The 18,978-nt window shown below is 35.3% G+C and overlaps 1 protein-coding gene across 50 annotated transcripts in view; it reads right to left on the reverse strand.

Annotated features, from left to right (window-relative positions):
* Nucleotides 1–18,978, reverse strand: part of ADGRL2 (adhesion G protein-coupled receptor L2) — a 619,577-nt gene that overhangs the window by 31,838 nt on the left and 568,761 nt on the right. For 28 of the 50 annotated variants that reach the window (XM_072754761.1, XM_072754775.1, XM_072754779.1 and 25 more), the window contains 6 exons: nt 17,669–18,469; nt 10,828–11,121; nt 10,171–10,274; nt 9,117–9,302; nt 8,238–8,276; nt 5,210–5,393 (listed from right to left, as the gene is read on the reverse strand). In XM_072754761.1, the coding sequence (XP_072610862.1) occupies nt 5,210–5,393; nt 8,238–8,276; nt 9,117–9,302; nt 10,171–10,274; nt 10,828–11,121; nt 17,669–18,469 (1,608 nt within the window). The remainder of the gene's footprint in view (nt 1–5,209; nt 5,394–8,237; nt 8,277–9,116; nt 9,303–10,170; nt 10,275–10,827; nt 11,122–17,668; nt 18,470–18,978) is intronic. The other 22 variants (XM_072754766.1, XM_072754780.1, XM_072754755.1 and 19 more) reach the window with 3 other exon arrangements.

Consider the following 18,978-nt stretch of genomic DNA (forward strand, 5'->3'; position numbering starts at 1 on the left):
CCCCTACCCCTGCTTATGCTTGCTCTGTCTCTCAAATAAATGAATAATATCTTAAAAATAAAAAAAAATCATTAATGTTAAAAACACAAAAAGTAACTGTTAAATATAGGTACTTGTAGAGCAAAATTAGAATAAAAAAAGCTCAGTAATGCTAGCAAACAAATTATGGATGATCGTTACGTCCTTCTTGATCTGATCAAGAAGGAGGGGATCCAGAGGGGTTACGCATTATCAGTAATTATTTATTTTTCCCAAATGTGAAACAAATATGGTACAATACTAAGAAGTGGTTCACCTGGGTGACTGGAATACAGGTATTTATGATATTCTCTGTACCTACATATTCTGTATGCTTGAAATAATATATGCCTTGTTCAATAGATTTCCTGACACTAAACACACTTCATTCATAGGAAAGCCTCGCTCACAACCAATGCTGCAGATAGGATTTTAATATATTTTTCTGTCCTTGTATTTTTCAAATTCATTACCGAGTAGTGGTTGCAACGAGAGGAAAGGGGAAGAAAAGATAACATATAGGAAAAACTATGATCCCGGGTACAAACAATACGGAGTGAATTAAAGATGACAGTTTGCACAGCCAAAGCCAAGCCTCAATGGTGATGTAGCTTGAAGCAGTATAAACCTTTGCTGTTGTGGGCTTCTGTGACTTTGGAGGTTCTGTTACCACAATATATTTAAGCCTAAATTGACAATCATTTTGGCTGCTAAGCCCACTAGGAAAATAAATGATAGGGAATTTTATAATGGATGGATTAGGCTGATAGGCTGATAATACCTAAACCACCTAATCAATCATAAGATCACAAAGAAAGACAATCTAACATGTGCCTCTTTTATAGGATGCAATAGAAAGTTCTTGGGAGAAAACAAAACAAACACACTTAAACCTGACCTGATCAAGCCTCTAGATCCAATTACAGTATATATCAATCATGTAAAATGATATAGCGGGGGAAATAAAAAACCAAATCCAGAATGTGGGAAATTTCACAGTACAAACCATCTGCTCAATTTCTTAAAAAAAAAAAAAAAAAAAGAAAAGAAAGGAAAAAGTTTTTAAAAAGATAGAAATGACTCAAGCAATGTATCAAACGTACCACATGGACTTCTTTGTATCCTGATCAAAACAATTTAACAAAGCTTACCAAATTACAAAAATGAAATAAATGTAAACATACTTTTGTTATCTTTTGAATCTATTTTAGTTAATTCTTAAAAGTGTGAAAATGACATGTGTTTTTTTAAAAGCATGGAATGCATATTAAAGTATCTACAGTAATAATATGATGCTAAAATTTGCTTTAAAAAACAATGGTGAGGGCAGCCCGGGTAGCTCAGCGGTTTAGTGCTGCCTTCAGCCCAGGGCATGATCCTGGAGTCCCGGAATCGAGTCCCATGTCGGGCTCCCTGCATGGAGCCTGCTTCTCCCTCTGCCTGTGTCTCTGCCTCTGTGTGTGTCTCATGAATAAATAAATAAAATCTCAAAAAAAATACAATGGTGAGTGAAATAGGAGTAACTAGATGTTGAAGGTGAGTAATTTTTTATCAACATGAAAAACTTCTGCTCCTCTTAAGATATCATTAAGAAAAAAAATAAGGGGAATCCCTGGGTGGCTCAGCAGTTTAGTGCCTGCCTTTGGCCCAGGGCGTGATCCTGGAGCACGGGATCAAGTCCTGCATCGGGCTCCCGGCATGGAGCCTGCTTCTCCCTCCTGTGTCTCTGCCTCTCTCTCTCTCTCTCTGTGTCTATCATCAATCAATCAATCAATCAATCTATCTTTAAAAAAATAAAAATAAAGAAAAGACACACTGAGGAAAAGGATTCACAGTACATTTATCCAGCAAAAGACTTATATAAGGAATATACTAAGAATCTTCATAACCCATTACTATAAAAAGAAAAACAGCCCAATTAAAAATGGGCAAAATATATGGACACTTCCCAAAAAGAAACATGAATGGCCCATAAGCCTATAAGAGTTGATACGTTATCAGCAATAAACAACTTAGTCATTATACAAATGCAAAATAGAACCAAAATGAGATGACACTACAAACCACTCAAATGGCTGAAATTAAAAGGACTGACAATCCTAGATATTAGTTGAGGATGTGCAGTAACTGGAGGTTTCACAGCAGTTTCCTAACTGTAATAATACAGCCACTTGGGAAAATGACAGCTTTACAAATAACAGTGAACGGGGAGCCTTGGTGGGTCAGCCAGTTAAGTGTCTGCCTTTGGCTCAAGGTTATTATCCTTGGGTCTTGGTATCAAGCCCCATGTCGGACTCCCTACTCAGTAGGGTGTCTGCTTCTGTCTCTCCCTCTGCCTGCTGCTCCTCCTGCTTGTGCTCTCTCTCTCCCTCTCTGTCAAATAAATAAAATCTTTTAAAAAAACAAGTAACAGTGAAAAAGTGGGGACGATGTAAATGCCTAATGAAAGAGTAAAAATACAAACAGTGGTGTTTCCTTATAATGGAATACTACTCAGCAACAAAAAGGATTAAACTACAGATGCTCCCACCAACACAGATGAATCTCAGGAACATGCAAGATCAAAAAGAGCACACAATGTATGATGCCATTCAACTAAAGGTCCAGAATAGGCAAGTCTAAATTAATATAACAGAGAACAGATCGGTGGACAGCTGGGGGCTACGAGAAGATTTACTGCAAGAGAATAAAGGGCCCTTCTGAGGTAACAGAATGATGATCATGCTGTTGGTCACATGAGTATGCGTTTGTCAAAACTCATCAACTGTACACTTAAATAGCTCAATGTATTGTATATAAATTATATCTTCAAGTTAACTTAAAAAGGCTATAATCAGGGGTTCATGGGTGGGGTTCATTTGGTTAAGCATCTGCCTTCGGCTCAGGTCATGATCCCCAGAATCCTAGGAATGAGCCCCACATTTTGGCTCCCTGCTCAGTGCGGAGTCTGCTCCTCCCTCTCCTGCTCCCCTTGCTTGTCAAATAAATAAATAAAACACTGAGGTGTAAATCAAATGGTCTTAATAACCTAAGATATTGTGGCCACGCCCTGAATTTAGGTAAGAGCGTCAGGAAAGTGAGGATATAAAGGAATAAGAGGCTATTTTAGTTTTCGTGTCAAAAAAAAAAAAAAAAAGCTACAAGTCCTAGGAAAAAGGTAAATTCTTTCCTCATCCTAAATCGTGGATGATATTTGCCACAAAATTCTTTGTATTTCAGAAACAAACAAACAAAAAGGGCATAACTATGCTAGAAAATGTAAAATACCTTTCATACTGATTGTTCTTGGGTAATCTACATGCATATGGTAAGGTAAGGACATTATTTTTGAGAAGACAGTAAAATGTGTACTACATTTTATAAGAATCCTTACGCACAATATTCTTTTTTAATTTTTTAAAATTTTTAAAGATTTTTTTTTAGTTTTTTAAGTAATCTCTACACTCAACATGGAGCTCAAACTCACAATCCTGAGATCAGAAGTAACAACAAGCTCTTTAGAGCTTGTTAGATCACCTAGCCAGGCGCTCCATCTTTTTTTAGTTAAAATTTAAAAAGTATATAGCATGAAGATTAATCGTTTAGAATTCTGAAAAACAGGTATTAGAAAAAATATATTCCTGGACATTTACATTTTCAGACTGTCTCAAACTGGCACAGAAATATCTCAGATAGCTAATAATAGTGTATCCTGTATATGTGAAGCTGATGGGAGTATAGCATGTCACCCTGGCCCATCAAATATTCTTGCACACTTGAGAGGGTTTAGGAGGGAGATATTAGGTGTGTCTTTTTAAATAGCCATTGGAAGATCTTGAACAAATGTAGGTCATAACATGCCGCTTCAAATAATTGGCACGGTCTTAAGATGATTAGGTTTACACTCTTTTGTTCTTACAGGTACACTGCTGGGAAAATTTAAGAATTGTTCAAAGCACAATCCTAGGAATTTTGTGAGACTAACTGACAAATAAATTAACTAAAAATAATGAAAGCTTTATACAGAATCAGGGAGCTTTATTCATTTTTGCCTTACTACCAAAGCTCTGATAGAGCATCATTTTCCCTATGACCTGAATCCCAGATCATGGCCAGCCAAATTACATAACTTGACTTCATTTAATTTGGAGTTATTGAGTTATTTATCATCCCCAAAGCTCACAGTACATAAAAACATGATTTTAATAATACTTTATTTCTTCCTAAAAATTCAGTCATTTAAAATAAACTTACAAGTTTTTAAATTTATAAACTTAAAAGTTTTCAATTCAGTTATAAACTGATTCTACTATACACCTTTCTTTTGTGCATTTTAAAATACAAAGTCCCATGATTTAAGCAGGCATAATTAGGCAATTAGATATGGCATCCCACAGAGCAATATCTCATTCAGTATCTGTTGCACCAATGGAAGATTTTGGTGAAAGAGTTGTCTGTGTTCCCTTCTGGCTTTTATCTATTTTTTTTTTAACATTAATGCTTGGGAAACTTTTTTACTTTACTAAGAGATACTACAAATCTCATCTGAGTTCAACTTCTCTGAATAACCAACAATTCTAAATCAGTCAAGCCTAAATGAATATAATTTTACTGTACTTACTGTATTTTTTCAAATATCATCAAAAGTGAATTATAACTTCTCATGGCCAGCATTTAAATTCTAAATTGTGCTTCAAAACTATCTGCAGCTATTTTGCAATCTATGAAGCATGTATAGTCTGCACTATAGGAGATGTAGTTTGCTGACCACATTTTCACCTGAAAGCAGTTGTGTTGAGTATAAACATTTGGCTCAAATTCTGTGTGCCTAAAATATTTGACTGGGAGAACACATTCCAGAAAGTAATTTAAATTCATTAGGAACGTATTATATAAAATGGAAAAGCATTTGCCACAGTTCCATAGCAAGCACTTTCATTACTTACGCAATCCATATTCTGGCATTTAAGTACTCTAAGCCTCTTTTCTTTAATGATTTTTCAGTTGGAAAAAAAAAAAACTTACATAAAACCAACTTTTAAAAGATATAGACAGATTCGGCTTTCGCATTAATTTTATGAAGTGTGATCAATAATAATTTGACAAAAGAGAGAAGTTGGCTCTGGGAAATAACAGATTCAGAAGGGAAGCTTCATTCTCTTAAACATGTATCTTCTAAATCATAATTAAACCTGACAATATGTTCACTTACCAATATTTTCTGTAGGCATTGAGACCCTGGTGGGTTCTACAAGATTGTCAGCCAGGACAAAAGCTCCTTCTTCCAATGTATCAAGCAACATAGTTGCTGTATGCGCTTGTTCAGAAGAATTCATGTGTTTCCATGATTCCAGAGCTTCAGGCCTCAGAAGATTGTCCACTGTGTCCACAATTGCCTGCATCCATTAGAAAACTACCATTAGTTTTGACTGCTTCTAGTACCAAGGTGATTTTCAATCACTGACTAGTGACAATTGTAATATTTATCTGTCATGATAAATGATACTCTTACTTCAAGTTGGAAGAACACCTGAACAATATATATCTGGCCAACCTGAAACATATCCTACCATTTCAAAATAAAACTAAAGATTAGTAGACTGCTATTTGATTATAAAGGGTATTAAATGTGAAGAGATGGCTTGTTTATACTTATCTAACAATATCTCCTTTGTCAAAGAGAAGTACAACCAATGTCAGCTCTTAACATGGATGCACGGTCACTCCTACTTATAACCTCAGGATTTAAATGTTCTACATAGAAAACACTGATGTCTCTGGAATAGGCTGATATTTATGCTTTAAAGTTAAACCATACTGTTTTATGGAACCTGAACTAGAATGATAACTAAAATTGTGCCTTATAACATTGCCTGCTTATACCACTGGGAAAAAGCCAAGATGATTTCAAAGTTTATAAATTATCTGTGAATATTTCGCTCTTCCAATTCCCTGTCCAGCTGGAAAACACTTGAGAGTATATCTTAGTTCTTAAACAATGATTTATTTGTAAAAGAATCAAGAGATCAAAACATTGAAACCTACACTAACAATTTAATGACAATTTTTAATGAAATAATTTAAGTAGAATAAAATCTTCACAAACGCCGAAGTTGTGCATGTTCATATTTGTAGGCCTAGTTTATTACGAGGCAAAGTAACATTAAATAAAAAAATATAACCTAGTCAGTTAAGCAATTGAAAACAGGCTTTTGTACTGATACTTACAATAGCTATTCACTGACTACGGCTTGGACAGATGAAGTCACTAAGTTTATTTACTCTATCCCATTTACCTAGTCATAATATGTCATTAAGACCATGTATAAATTGTTTTGATCTATTGGTAATCACTGAGGGAAAAGAACATACACTGTGCAAAGAACAACAATGAAAATTGCTAGTTTGAGGTAAGATATTGAAATAAGCAGGGGGAAAAGTTGTTTGAAGCTACTGTCAGGGTAAGATTAATTAGCTTAATCCATCTTAATATCCTCGTTCTGTCTGCCTTGTGAGCTACCACGACCTTCCTGGCAGGTGGAAGATACTTCCAAGTGGCGTTAAAGGCTTTTTTCCCTCTCTAATGGGAGATAGAATAGTCAAAATGCTCACAGTGATACTGCTGCAGCCATTAACTAGAGTGGAACAGAAATTGGTCTGCTGAGGCCAGATTCATTAGTCACCAAGAAATACAGACTGGAGCCTCTAATCTAAGTTACAAATGAATCCTCTGTCACAAAGTGGGAACTCGCTTCATTTGCATAGTGTAAGTCAGCTTCTGATTTGTAATTTAAGGAGTTTTATTAGTCTTATCTGAGCAGAGAGGCTCATTTGAGAGATACTGAAAATGACACTGGTCAGAAATTAAGGTCATGCTGAAACTTACAACATATACACATAATTCTCTGATGACATGCTTTTTATTAATTTGAAACACTCCTTATTTATTACTATTTGTACTTTTCTAGTGGAATCAAAAACGATCATTAGCCTAATCATATGCCTTAAGTAGTCTCTCCCTGCCAAAGGAAAAAAGCTATTCTTTTCCCACTGAGATATATGTCCTGGGCAACATACCAATTATTACATTTCACACATTCACTAATACCTTAAAGGTGAAATGAAAATTTCAATATGACAAATTCTATATACTTCAGCAGTTATTTCTTTGCCCCCGTTAAACAGGCTAAAAAGGACATTCAGAATATTACTACCTAAAGACAGACTTTCCCACCATCTATTCTTGTAAAGTTCTCAGGTCCAACAATGTCTATTAAGAACTAGTGACTTGCCGTTCTTTTTTATTTCTAGACCTTGCCAAGCAAAACTGGGAGTCATGGGTTTTGAGTAACCTCTCTTCTACAAAACTATAAGCTTCTTTTGTTTTGTTGTCATATGTATCTGTGTTAGTTCTTTAACGTTTGATTTACTAAGGATACAGTCCCCAGATGAGGACAATTAGAAAAAAGAAACTACCCTCCCAAAAGAAACGTCTAAAATTCACACAATAAAACGAAACACAATCCAGTATTATTATTTTGATCTATCACACAGAACTAGCATGACATAGTTCCACTGTCGGCCTCAGCATGTTTCCTATTACTTGGATATACCAGGGAGAAAAACTGGCTGGAGTGAGCAAGGATTCTGAGCCAAACAGTGGCTTTCTGTTTCTATTAGCCTGATAAAAACCAACATAGCACATATATTGATAACACTGTCACATTATTTATAATTCATTTCTAGTAACCCATCCCCATATCAACTTGATTCTAGAAATGACTCCTAAAATTTTCAAGACAAAGCCTATTTTATTTAAGAGTACACCACAGAGATAAGAAAGCAGTGACTTTTTCATGCACATACATTATGACTATACAGTCTTTGATATGATAAACTGCCAAGAATATATCATAGCTGTTTTACTCAAGTTGTTTTTAATCCACAGAGATGACAACAGGAAACAAAGAGACTATATGATTACTTTCCAATTCAGAGGATATTTCATTAAAATTCTTGTAATGTTTGGATGAATGAAAAAACAGCAAAAATTATAAAGGTAAATTATTTGCTTATTCTGAGAGTAATATACCTGAGAAGAGCCAACATTTGTACAGCTGATATGGGGCACATTATATAATTATCAAAGACTGAAATACATTGGATCATGCAGCAAGATGATAAAGCGTGGCAGGTAGCTGAAGAAGGGAGAAAGCAGGGTGACAGCACAGGAGAGATACCTTAAGGTAAGCCCTGCATGTCTTCTCTCGTTTTTGGAGCTTTTTAGTAAAAGAAAAGAAAATCAGAGGTTAGATTTTATCTGTTGAAAATGAGGAAAAAAGAAATCCTCAAAACTTAGGCTGGTGTTCCCGATCTCAGTTTATTATGCATGGTAGTCCTCTGGATTTTTTTTTTTTTTTTGAGTTTACAGGGACTGCCAAAACTGCATCTTAAGTTCATAGCTGCATTTTCTTAAGTGTACTAATCCAAAGTATCACAATAAAACCAGAGACAAAATATGTGGTTAAAAGAGACAAAAATGTCTGCTTTTTTTTTTACCTCAGAACACCATATTAGCCAGAGATTTTTGCTTAATATGAATCTCATATGCTTATTTAAAAGTATGGTTAAAATAACTACCAAATTTTGGTCATATTAGGAAAAATTAATAGCATAAATACACTATCCTCCTAGAGAGGGAAACTTGACCTTCTCCAAAAATCTGCAATTGAAAACAGTATTACAGTGGCTAACATTCTTCTATGTGTCACAATTTTAGTACAACCGTAAGAGTTGCATGTTTTAGTGTACAGAGTATGAGATGCATAACACATAATCCCACCAAGTGCAGTTAATGCATTCTTAAGTGGGAGAACTGACCACAGTCAGGCAATGATTGCCACCAACTAAAATCTCCCTTAGAGATTTTAACTTTTTTTTTTTTTTTCCCTTATGTTGTTCGTTTCTCAGCTATAATTCTTCCTTGGGAAATTAACCAAATTAGAAATTCTGTTTCTAAGAATATGTCAAGGGGGCCAGAGGTTTGGCAGTCCAATGCCAGAGGAATCTTGAGCTGCCATACAAAATGTCTGATTAAATAACAGGAAATTCCTACCTACCTTGTTATAACTCCGTCCAGCGGAATCCTTTTCACTAGGTTTCAGTTCCTGCAGCTGTGCATCAAGAATGTCCACCAACTGCTCCATCAATCTCACTGAAGAACTCACATCCCCAGCAAACACCGGCCCTTTGGTATGTTTAGCCAGTTCATTGGCAAGACTAGCAGCGTTTTCTCCACTTCTGATCTGAAATGACAATTTATATTATCTCAGTATGATTCCTTGCTCTGTTTGTGGCTTTTTGTTCTTTTCTTGAGTATCTTTGTTGTGGTGAGAGAAATATTTGCAAATATGTCAAAATCTGCAACAAATTGAGACCAATAACTTTCTCTTCATTTCAGATGATTAAAGGTTCTTAGATCCCCAACATACAAAAGAAATTCTTCACCAGACATTTAAGAGAAATGAAAGGAAAAAAGAAGTAAACGAGAAATCCTTTTTAAAGTTTTTCAGATAGCTTTCTCATTTCACTGTCACCATTTTAAACTGCTGTTTAAAAATCTTATTTATTTATTCCAATGATCCAGAAATTTAAATCAGGATGTAATCAGTATGATACTGGGAGTTATTATCTACTGCTTGCTTGAATTTCAGAAAGGTAGATGAGGAAGGAGAAACTAAAATGTCATTGCATCGCATTGTAATATTAAAGTTATTAATGCCTTTTAAAGTAGTTTTTACTTATTCTATCATAATCATCTGTGATATAAACATCTGCTTGCATTCTGCGGATTCAGTTGCAAACTTAATGATATTTGATTTATTAGGCCGGTGGACTATTTGTCTTACAAACATCAAAAGAAAAGAACAAACTAAATATGAATGAAATTAAGCAAGTATCTACTCATTAAAAAGCTTAACATAGAAAACAGCGTGCCCCAAAACATATGTAACTTAAATAAACAGTTTACAGACAAAACTATGCATAGCTTTTTATTTTTATACTGAACAAAGAGCACTGAAGCCGGTTTTAACATACAAAGCTAAATTATTTATGTTAGACGTTAAAGCCCTTAATCACCAATGTGTATCATATTAAAAGGTTCCAACCAACCTTCTGAGCCAGCTGATTTACCCAGTGTGAGGTACAGTTGCTAAGATCGGGGCCCTTAGGGTTCCATGTTCCAGTAGAAACCATGCAGAGATAGGAGGCAGTTCCTACAACAGATGTAGAAAACAACAGTGAAATTGAAACCATTTTTCTGCATGCATTCGGGAAATCAGCTACAATGATACTACACTGCACGTTAAATTTTGAATAAACGTTAATGGAAGTGGTTGACAATAACTGACAAAAAAGTAGGGTATAATGCAGATTATAAACAGTAAATATAAAGTCAGCATCGAAATATCAGACATTTACAGCAAACAAACAAAAAGCCCTTGATTTTCTTGGGATTCATCCAAAATGATACTTGTAATGAGAAAGGCAGCTGTAAGGAAGCCTTGCTGGAGTCTATGGGCAAAAGATGTCAGGCTTGACCTAGGTCTTTAATAGACAGAGGTAGTAATTCACGGCCTGATCTTAAATAACGTTCTCAGTTCACGAGCCTTTAGGTTGCCTCCAAATGCTGCATTACCAAAGTTAACAAAAACAGTAACAAAATCAGCTATTGTAAATGGCTCTCTTTCCTCAAGATCACTTCAGTATAATTCAGAACCTACTCATACTACATTTAAAAATATACGTTTGGCATTTTACAAGAACTACCTCTTGTTCCCTTGGGACATGGTCGTTCAACCATCATTCCCCTTTGTGTCTGAGGCCACTTTATCCCCCTCGCGTCTAATGCTTCGCAGAATCTCTCTGGCAGGGGAAAAATATTTGTTACAGGAGGAATTTTGGTTGTAGAAACTGCTGGAGGTGGTTTTGTCCCTTTGCTTCCTTCCTGTGATCCAGCTACAGTTGTGCTCATAGGGCCTTTCTGTGAAGTACTGCTTGTGGTTGATACTGTGGTTTTGAACAGCTCAGCTGAAGAAGTTATTGTCACAGCTGTGGTAGGCACTATGGAAAAAAGATGAGTATATTAATCTCAAACACACAGTTGCACTCACATACAGGCACACGCGTGAATGTGTATATGCACACACACAACACAAAACCCCTCCCCCATCAACTACCCCAAAAACCTAGCAACATGAGAATTAGTGAAAACACCAGTAGGTTGCAGAAAGAACACATCCCTTTATTTATCCTAGTTTATTCATATTGTTGGCTAAGGAATGGTAGTTTAGGCTTTACTATAGATTTTTCGGTATGACTCTAATTGTGTTAAGTCTACTCCTCAGTGAAATATTTGATAATACATTTTAAGTATATTTCATCATTTATCATCCAACAGAAACTGAGGGAAAATTTTAAATGAAGTTTCAGTGTCTATACCAAGTATATGTTACTACGAAACAATACAGAAACAATTTTTTATATAAATTCATACCCTACAAATAATCAAATTCGAAGCATCAATAAAAATCTGACAATTATATATAATTAGGACAATAGAAAATTTAAAGTCACCCACTCTACATCTTGCAGGAAAATAAATACTGTGACATCTTTGCACCCAGCAGCCATTCTTGCTTGAGAGATTTTTGAGCATGCCTGATTAGATCCAAACAGAAGATAAACTTGGCATGCTTGTGCTGTGTTAGTAAGGAAACATCTGAAGCTTCTTCGTCAGGCATATTTACATTTGGAAATGTAGGTAGAAAAAGCAACTAGTTCTGGTCAGGGGTTATAATGCAATCTCTTATCAAGATAACAGGTTAGATCAAATCAAGCCTAATTTGAAACCAACCCTACCTATTGCATGGACGCTTAACAGAGGGTGTAAAAGGAACTACAATTACACATTTTAAAGTAGAAATTTAAAAACAAATTATTCTGTAAGTCAATTGGAGAAGAACAGACATCATATGGTCTCATTCATTCGGGGAATATAAAAAATAGTGAAAGGGATTATAGGGGAAAGGAGAGAAAATGAGTGGGAAATATGAGAGAGAGTGACAAACCATGAGAAACTCCTAATTCTGGGAAATGAACAAGGAGTAGTGGAAGAGGAGGTGGGCAGGGGATGGGGTGACTGGGTGACGGGCACTGAGGGGGGCACTTGACGGGATGAGCACTGGGTGTTGTTATGCTATATGTTGGCAAATCGGACTCCAATTTAAAAAAATACAAAAAAATAAATTATTCTAAAAGGTTAGTTTTGATTTCCATCATTACTTTCAAACTGTTAAATCTACTAGGTTAAAAAAATAATGGAGCTTAAAGTTTCCTTCATTAATTGTAATTAGTTTAAACAACTAAAATTCTGTTGGTAAAACTTTAATGCTATCATTTGAAATCTATTAGGTGATCACACTGAAGTTTTATCAACACTTATAGTTTACTGGCTCTTGAAACCTTATATATACGATGCTTTATATTTAAACTAACATAGTACAGCAAATTAAAAATAACTTTTTTCAAATAATCTTATAAAAACATTAACTTATTTTATGCTATCTCTATAATGTAAGAAACAAAGTAGAACATTAAAACTTAGAAAGCAAGTTCCTATTATCAGTAATATGTTTATTATTTTAAGCTCTGGTCCATAAATAGTTGTTTATATCATGTCACTATTAACAGAGTATCCTATCATAAAAAGTAGCATGCACCTGTTTCCAGTTCCTTAGTAATGAGAAACTTCTTGCTGTCAATAAATGCAAGCTACACACTTTCTACACTTTTTTCCCTTCTATCTCAAGAGGAACTTCTTAATCATGTGTTTTATTTCCAGGGCATAATTTATTGACCATATGAGAGATGCCGTGTACATTAGTCAAACATCATGCCTAGCCAGCTGCTGCAGAAACCTATTCAAACCTGTCTATCTTTTTCTGTAAAGCACTTGCCTGACATCTTGTTAAACCTCTGTAATTTTCTTTTGATTACAATGCAGCCAGGCTTTCAGTACTTTCTCAATTAACATTTGTCAAAAGCATCACAATCTTTTACAGAAGTGTCAGATGACTGCCTCTGAATCAAATCTTAAAGAGTAGTGGCGAATCAGAGCAAAAACGGAAAGTACAGAGCAAAATGGTTTAGTGCCACACCATCTTACGTATCTCTTGACACTACACTAATTAGTACATATTTAGTCACTGAAATATGTCTTAACAATACTACCATTAGTGATTCGTTAGCTACACGTCAGGAAAGATTCATAGAACTGAGTCAAGGTAGGTAACAAAATGACATCTAGGAAATGGATAAAATTTCTTGCAACATGCTATAGCCTCTTTGCATGCATTTTTGATAATAAATTTCATACATTTTCACCATTCGTTCAATGAAAGTTTAAAGGGAATCAATACATTCTTCAAACATAAATCAATGAAATATTGGGATATCATGAAAAACATGAAAATGAACTAATAAGTGGCAAAGTTAAACCCTCTTCAAAGACAATCAGAATTTCCAGAGTTTTGCAAAACTTCAGCTAGTTAAGTAACTTTACAGAATGCATTTTTTTTTTCTAACGATGAAGCCATAAATGCTGAGGTTGTTTCTAAAAATTAACATTTCTTCCATAAGTGAAGACAGGTCCCAACAGGGCATCTGATAATGATAAAAGCCTACACTTATTCAGCATTTATGTACCAGATGCTATGCTAATCACCATTCATGGATCATCGGATCATCTTATTTAATCCTTACCACAACCCCGTGAAGTCGGCACTATGATTAGCTTCCATTTACAGATGACAAAATTGAGCCATGGAGAAGGTTAGGCAATTTGTTTAAGGTCACCTGGCCATACTCTTAAATGTTACGATCTTACTTTTCTAGGTAAAAGATTTTCATAGACTCTGGAAAATATGGCATCCCACAAAGCAATATGCCCTTATTTTGGAGCATTTAACTGATACTTTTCTTTGTAAACCTCTAAAACAAGAAAAGATGTGGGAAGGTAACATAAAATGCTAGAGCAACAGATGATAACAAGTTTCATAATGTAACTTATGTGGCAAAAGATTCAAAACTCAAGAATACCCTATAAATGGTAATAGAAAACATGGTAATAGCTCACAACAGAATTATATCTCAAATCTAAACCTTATATTACAAAGTTTTGTTCCAGAGTTCAGTGTCATATCAAGCATCCATATTAAATGACTTAGCATTCGGTCAACCTTTGTCATTTGAGTATAGAGACCCAGAAATAGTACTAATAAAATACTAATAAACATATTTAAGAACTACCCTTGAAAATTTCAACAAATACAGACAGAATGCTTCAATCTAACACGGTGCTGTTTACTAACAACCGTATCCATTTATGCAAAGGGTAGTACTTCCCTCATCCAGGTCCAAGAACTCATTGTTCACTGAATGAACTCTAATTACAATGAGTCTGTAGCCTGGAAGAGCAAAATGTATAAATTTACCTTTATTCAAAGTCTAAAAATAAAGATCATCTTTTTTCAGCATTACAAGTAGAAACATGTTTCAAGGAATATGTATTCTATGCTAAACAGTTCCTAAGTAAAAAACCTAACTAGTTCTCTTTATAAATATTTTTCCTTATATTATTAAAGTGTCATAATTCATAATTACTCTAAGACAAATATTCAGGAACTGTCAAAACTCAAGACACAATATTTTTTCAATAATATTTGGGGGGGGCGCACCTGGGTGGCTCAGTCTGTTAAACGGCTGCCTTCGGCTATGGTTATGACCTCAGGGTCCCGCGATTGGGTCATCTCTCTGCTCAGGGGGTGGGGGTTCTGCTTCTCCCTCTCCTTCTGTCCCTGCCCCCTGCTTGTGCACTCTGTCCCTCTCTCAAATAAATAAATATTTTTTAAAAATAATATTTAGGACATCAAATTTGCAAAGTAAATATAAAGCAATTCAGATTAAGAAACAGAAAGAGTTAAAAGAGGACTGAAAGGGTTTCTCCTAAGCTCACTTTATTTCTTTAAAAGATCTTATTTATTTATTTATTTATTTTATTTATTCATGAGAGATACAGAGAGAGGGAGAGACACAGGCAGAGGGAGGAGCAGGCTCCCTAGGGGGAGCCCGATGCAGAACTTGATCCCAGGACCCTGGGATCACGACCTGAGCCAAAAGCAGATGCTCAATATCTTTTTTCTCATAAGGCAATTTGGGATGTTTCCTATAACTCAACTGTTTTGTTTTGTTTTTTTTTCTCTAAAAGCTAGTACCACCCTTCTCCTTTATCCTATAGGTTTGTCAAAGGCAAACCTCAGGAATTGACAAAATTTGACATTTTAATATTGATCCTTGTGTTGATCTTTTTTGTAACCCGTGTTATTCTCACAGCTGTTACATTTATTTTGGGTGGCAATAAATCTCTCTCCCTCCATTAGGAAAAAGAGAAATAAAATACTTTAAAAAATGCAAATTCATATCAGACAACACTAAAGGATTGTGAGAATAAATTGAGTACAGATTCAATTCAACAAAGAATCATGGCCCCATCTACTTGTCACAAAGTACTCTGTGAATACAAGATGAGTAATAATGTCATTTTCCATGTGTGGTTTATATTCTAAGCAAATAATTTGATCCATTTCAGATGAAAAAGTCTTTGATAATGTAGATATTTTTGGAAAGAGCAGTTATCAGCTTTGAAAATGGGAAACTTATGCATATTTGGTAGTTGTGTTCTTGCAACTGTGTTTTGTTATCCAATATAGTCAGCCATCCCTAAATATCCCCAGAAAAGTAAAAATTCAAATTGGCCCCTTATTAAGCTCTTAGTGATAAAAAGTTTTATATAACCTAAAATTTCTCTTGCTGTTGTTTGAGCTATAATGTCTTTTAACTCTCTTGTAATTTATCTTTATCTGCTTTTAGAGATTCCTGTCTCATCCAAGATACGTGCTGATATCTATATGCATGTAGTTGAGGTCTCGCAAAACTATGCTGGCCCATCAATTTAGGTCAAATCAATAAGCCACTGTCAGCTTTTCAGAAGTGAGACCCACAAAACTGATGGGACAGAGCAATCAGAGAATTCAGGTTTTCAGCTGTCATAAAACAATGACTGACTGGTTTGGCTGTAATTTAGTCTTATATACCAGATTTGCTACCACGTACGTTACTAAGGTATACATTGTGCTGTAAAATTATGATTCCTTTTGTTTTTCACTGTGGACTGTTTCATGGTGTATTAGGTTCCCATACTTTTCCTCGTTTATAAACCCAAGCCTTTTCTTCCTAACAGGGCAAGTATATTATTTCTTAGCCCCAATCATGGTTTTCAAATACATCTTTTTATTTTTCTTTGAATTTTTAGCCTTATGGGACCTCTACATGGTTCGGCTGCTTCATTTCTCTAAATGAGCTCTGCTTTTCCTTTCACCTTCTCCCTCTCTAAAGAGAGCATAGGGGCACCGGGTGGCTCAGTGGTTGAGCATCTGCCTTTGGCTCAGGTCGTGATCCTGGGGTCCTGGGATCAAGTCTCCCATCAGCCTCCGTGTGGGGAATCTGCTGTAGAGTGTATGTATTGCTTTAACAGAAAAAGATACTAACTTCTTTTTCACCTTGTTGAAGACACTGATTTAATCACTCCAAAGAACTTTCTGGTTCCTAAAATTCTGAAGTAACTCAATAATCAGAAATTCCAATTAACTCAGTAAACTGAAATATTCAGATCTTTAAAACACAAATATTACTGTTCAAATAGAAAAGACTTATAATTAGTAGAAGCTATGAATAGGTTACTTTTATCATGAGTATGAGGTCATTTTGTTGTAATGAAATATTCATGTAATTTACCCTCAAAAATTGTTTCCCACAGAACTGAATTCACTTGACCAACTAAAACATATTTCCAAAGATTTTACATTACTTTCTAAAGTAATGATCCTCCATAAAGATACCTAAAGAGAACACAAATCAAAAATGTTAGCTGATCCATCTTCATAAATCATCACTTGGGATCATTTAATGCTTAGTCTATGCGTGACAGTTAAAGTCACAGAAATACTTATTTTAAAACCATCACTAATTTATCAGGAAATAAAAATGTGTAATTTTACCAGGAAGATGTTGGATGACTCCCTCTCCTACCCAGAGAGCAGATCCCCAAACTTCAGAACACTTATGCCTGACATTGTACATCAAGCCTAGCGATTCTCCTGGGACTTCCGAACACACATTTCCCTTAACCACTGGCGCCAAGAAGTTAAAAGGTCTGCATATAGATTGTAATCAGTTTAGAAGTCAGGTAGGAGGGAAAAAAAAAGCTAACAAGTTTGTAGCTAGTATTACATTTTTAGCAATGAAGAATTAAACTGACCAATGATGCTACGATTATTTGAAGTCAACATTTAAATGAAAAAATTCAGAGAAGGCAAATAGGCCAAAGTAAGGCTAAAATGTACACACTATGTGACAGCATTAAGTACCGTAACATTATCCTTGGAGCTTCAACTCTGAAAAGGGGAAAGAACTCTGACAGGGAAAAACCTCCAAGTCTTTTAAAAGTAAGTTATTCATAAAGACATAAGCATTAGCAAGCAAACATTCTTACCTTGGGCAGGATCAGGTGGACCAAACTCCAGAGAATATCGTAAAATGAAGTTATTGTTCCACACGTAGAGTTGGTTATCTCTAGGGTTGTAATCCACCGCAGCAATAAACTGGTATTGGTTGGGGAAGGGAACATCTACATACTCTCCTCGGTTTAATCGGGTATTGTAAATGTAATCAATTGCATTCTTGCCTGTTTCACTCTCATTGTCTTGATAAACTGACCTGACCACATAGAGGACTCCGCAGATCATAAAAGCATTTGAGGCAGCACGTTTGTCATACACAGTCTCCCATGTTGCTTCAAATCGAAGAGTGTATGGATTTAGTTGGCTAATAACGATCATTCCATTGTTCTGTTCAGTGGCATAAATGACCCATAAGCCATTTTCATCAACTGCTAGGTCGATATCAGTTTTCCCTCCCCATCTATAAGGTGAGGTATCATGATAGTTGGCATAGTTAATTATGGCCTCTCCACTCTTAATTCTAGTCCTCAAGTCAAATTTCACAATGTTTCTTGTTCTCTCTTTGTTAAAGAAGACAGCACCATCATACACCACAAATCCAGTACCATCTACTCGATTTGGAAGTTTGTATGTTGTTGTTTGGCGACTATTTTGGAAATCTTCTAAAGAAGCATATTCTATTAAAGTATCAGTACGGTAGGGGGTCCAGGGCATGAAATAAATTTTATCTGCAGCCTGAAGAGGGTCCTTGCACCAAGCACCTGCCTTTTGTTCAGCTTCATATATACATGGTGAATCCACAATTGCTTTCAAGGTCCCAGGGCACACAAAAACTAACAGTCACAGAGAAAAGACAACAATTAAGCCAAGTTAAAAAATTAAACAGGCAAATACAAGTTTTAATGATTATAAATCCAAAGAGAAAAAAATGTGATTCATTAACATTCGATTTTACCAAAATTTAATGCAAGTATTACCCTTCTTTCCACTAGTTACAATACTCAATGTACCAGCATAGAAAGTGGCTGGGGTTTATTTTCAAAAATACAAACCTAAGTTTAAGGTCATTTATAACTGAGGTGACAATGTGTATCTTTGCTATGTGTTTTTAATCTTAGGCTTTGGTAATTTATACTTTAAAACTTTGAGCTTTGTGCATAAGAGTGTACAAAGGACTTTATTTTAGTCTCAACTCTGTACCTCCCCCCCCACCCCCGGCCCACTTATAAACTTTCAAAAGCAAAACACCAAAATAAAGGAAATAAAACGAAAACCCAATGTGAAGGCTTATTCAGAACTTCTATAGAAGTTAGACTGAAAACAAAGGTGCTTCGATTGAAGA

The sequence above is a fragment of the Vulpes vulpes genome, chromosome 3 (genome assembly GCF_048418805.1).
Source record: "Vulpes vulpes isolate BD-2025 chromosome 3, VulVul3, whole genome shotgun sequence".
NCBI classification, from domain to species: domain Eukaryota; kingdom Metazoa; phylum Chordata; class Mammalia; order Carnivora; family Canidae; genus Vulpes; species Vulpes vulpes.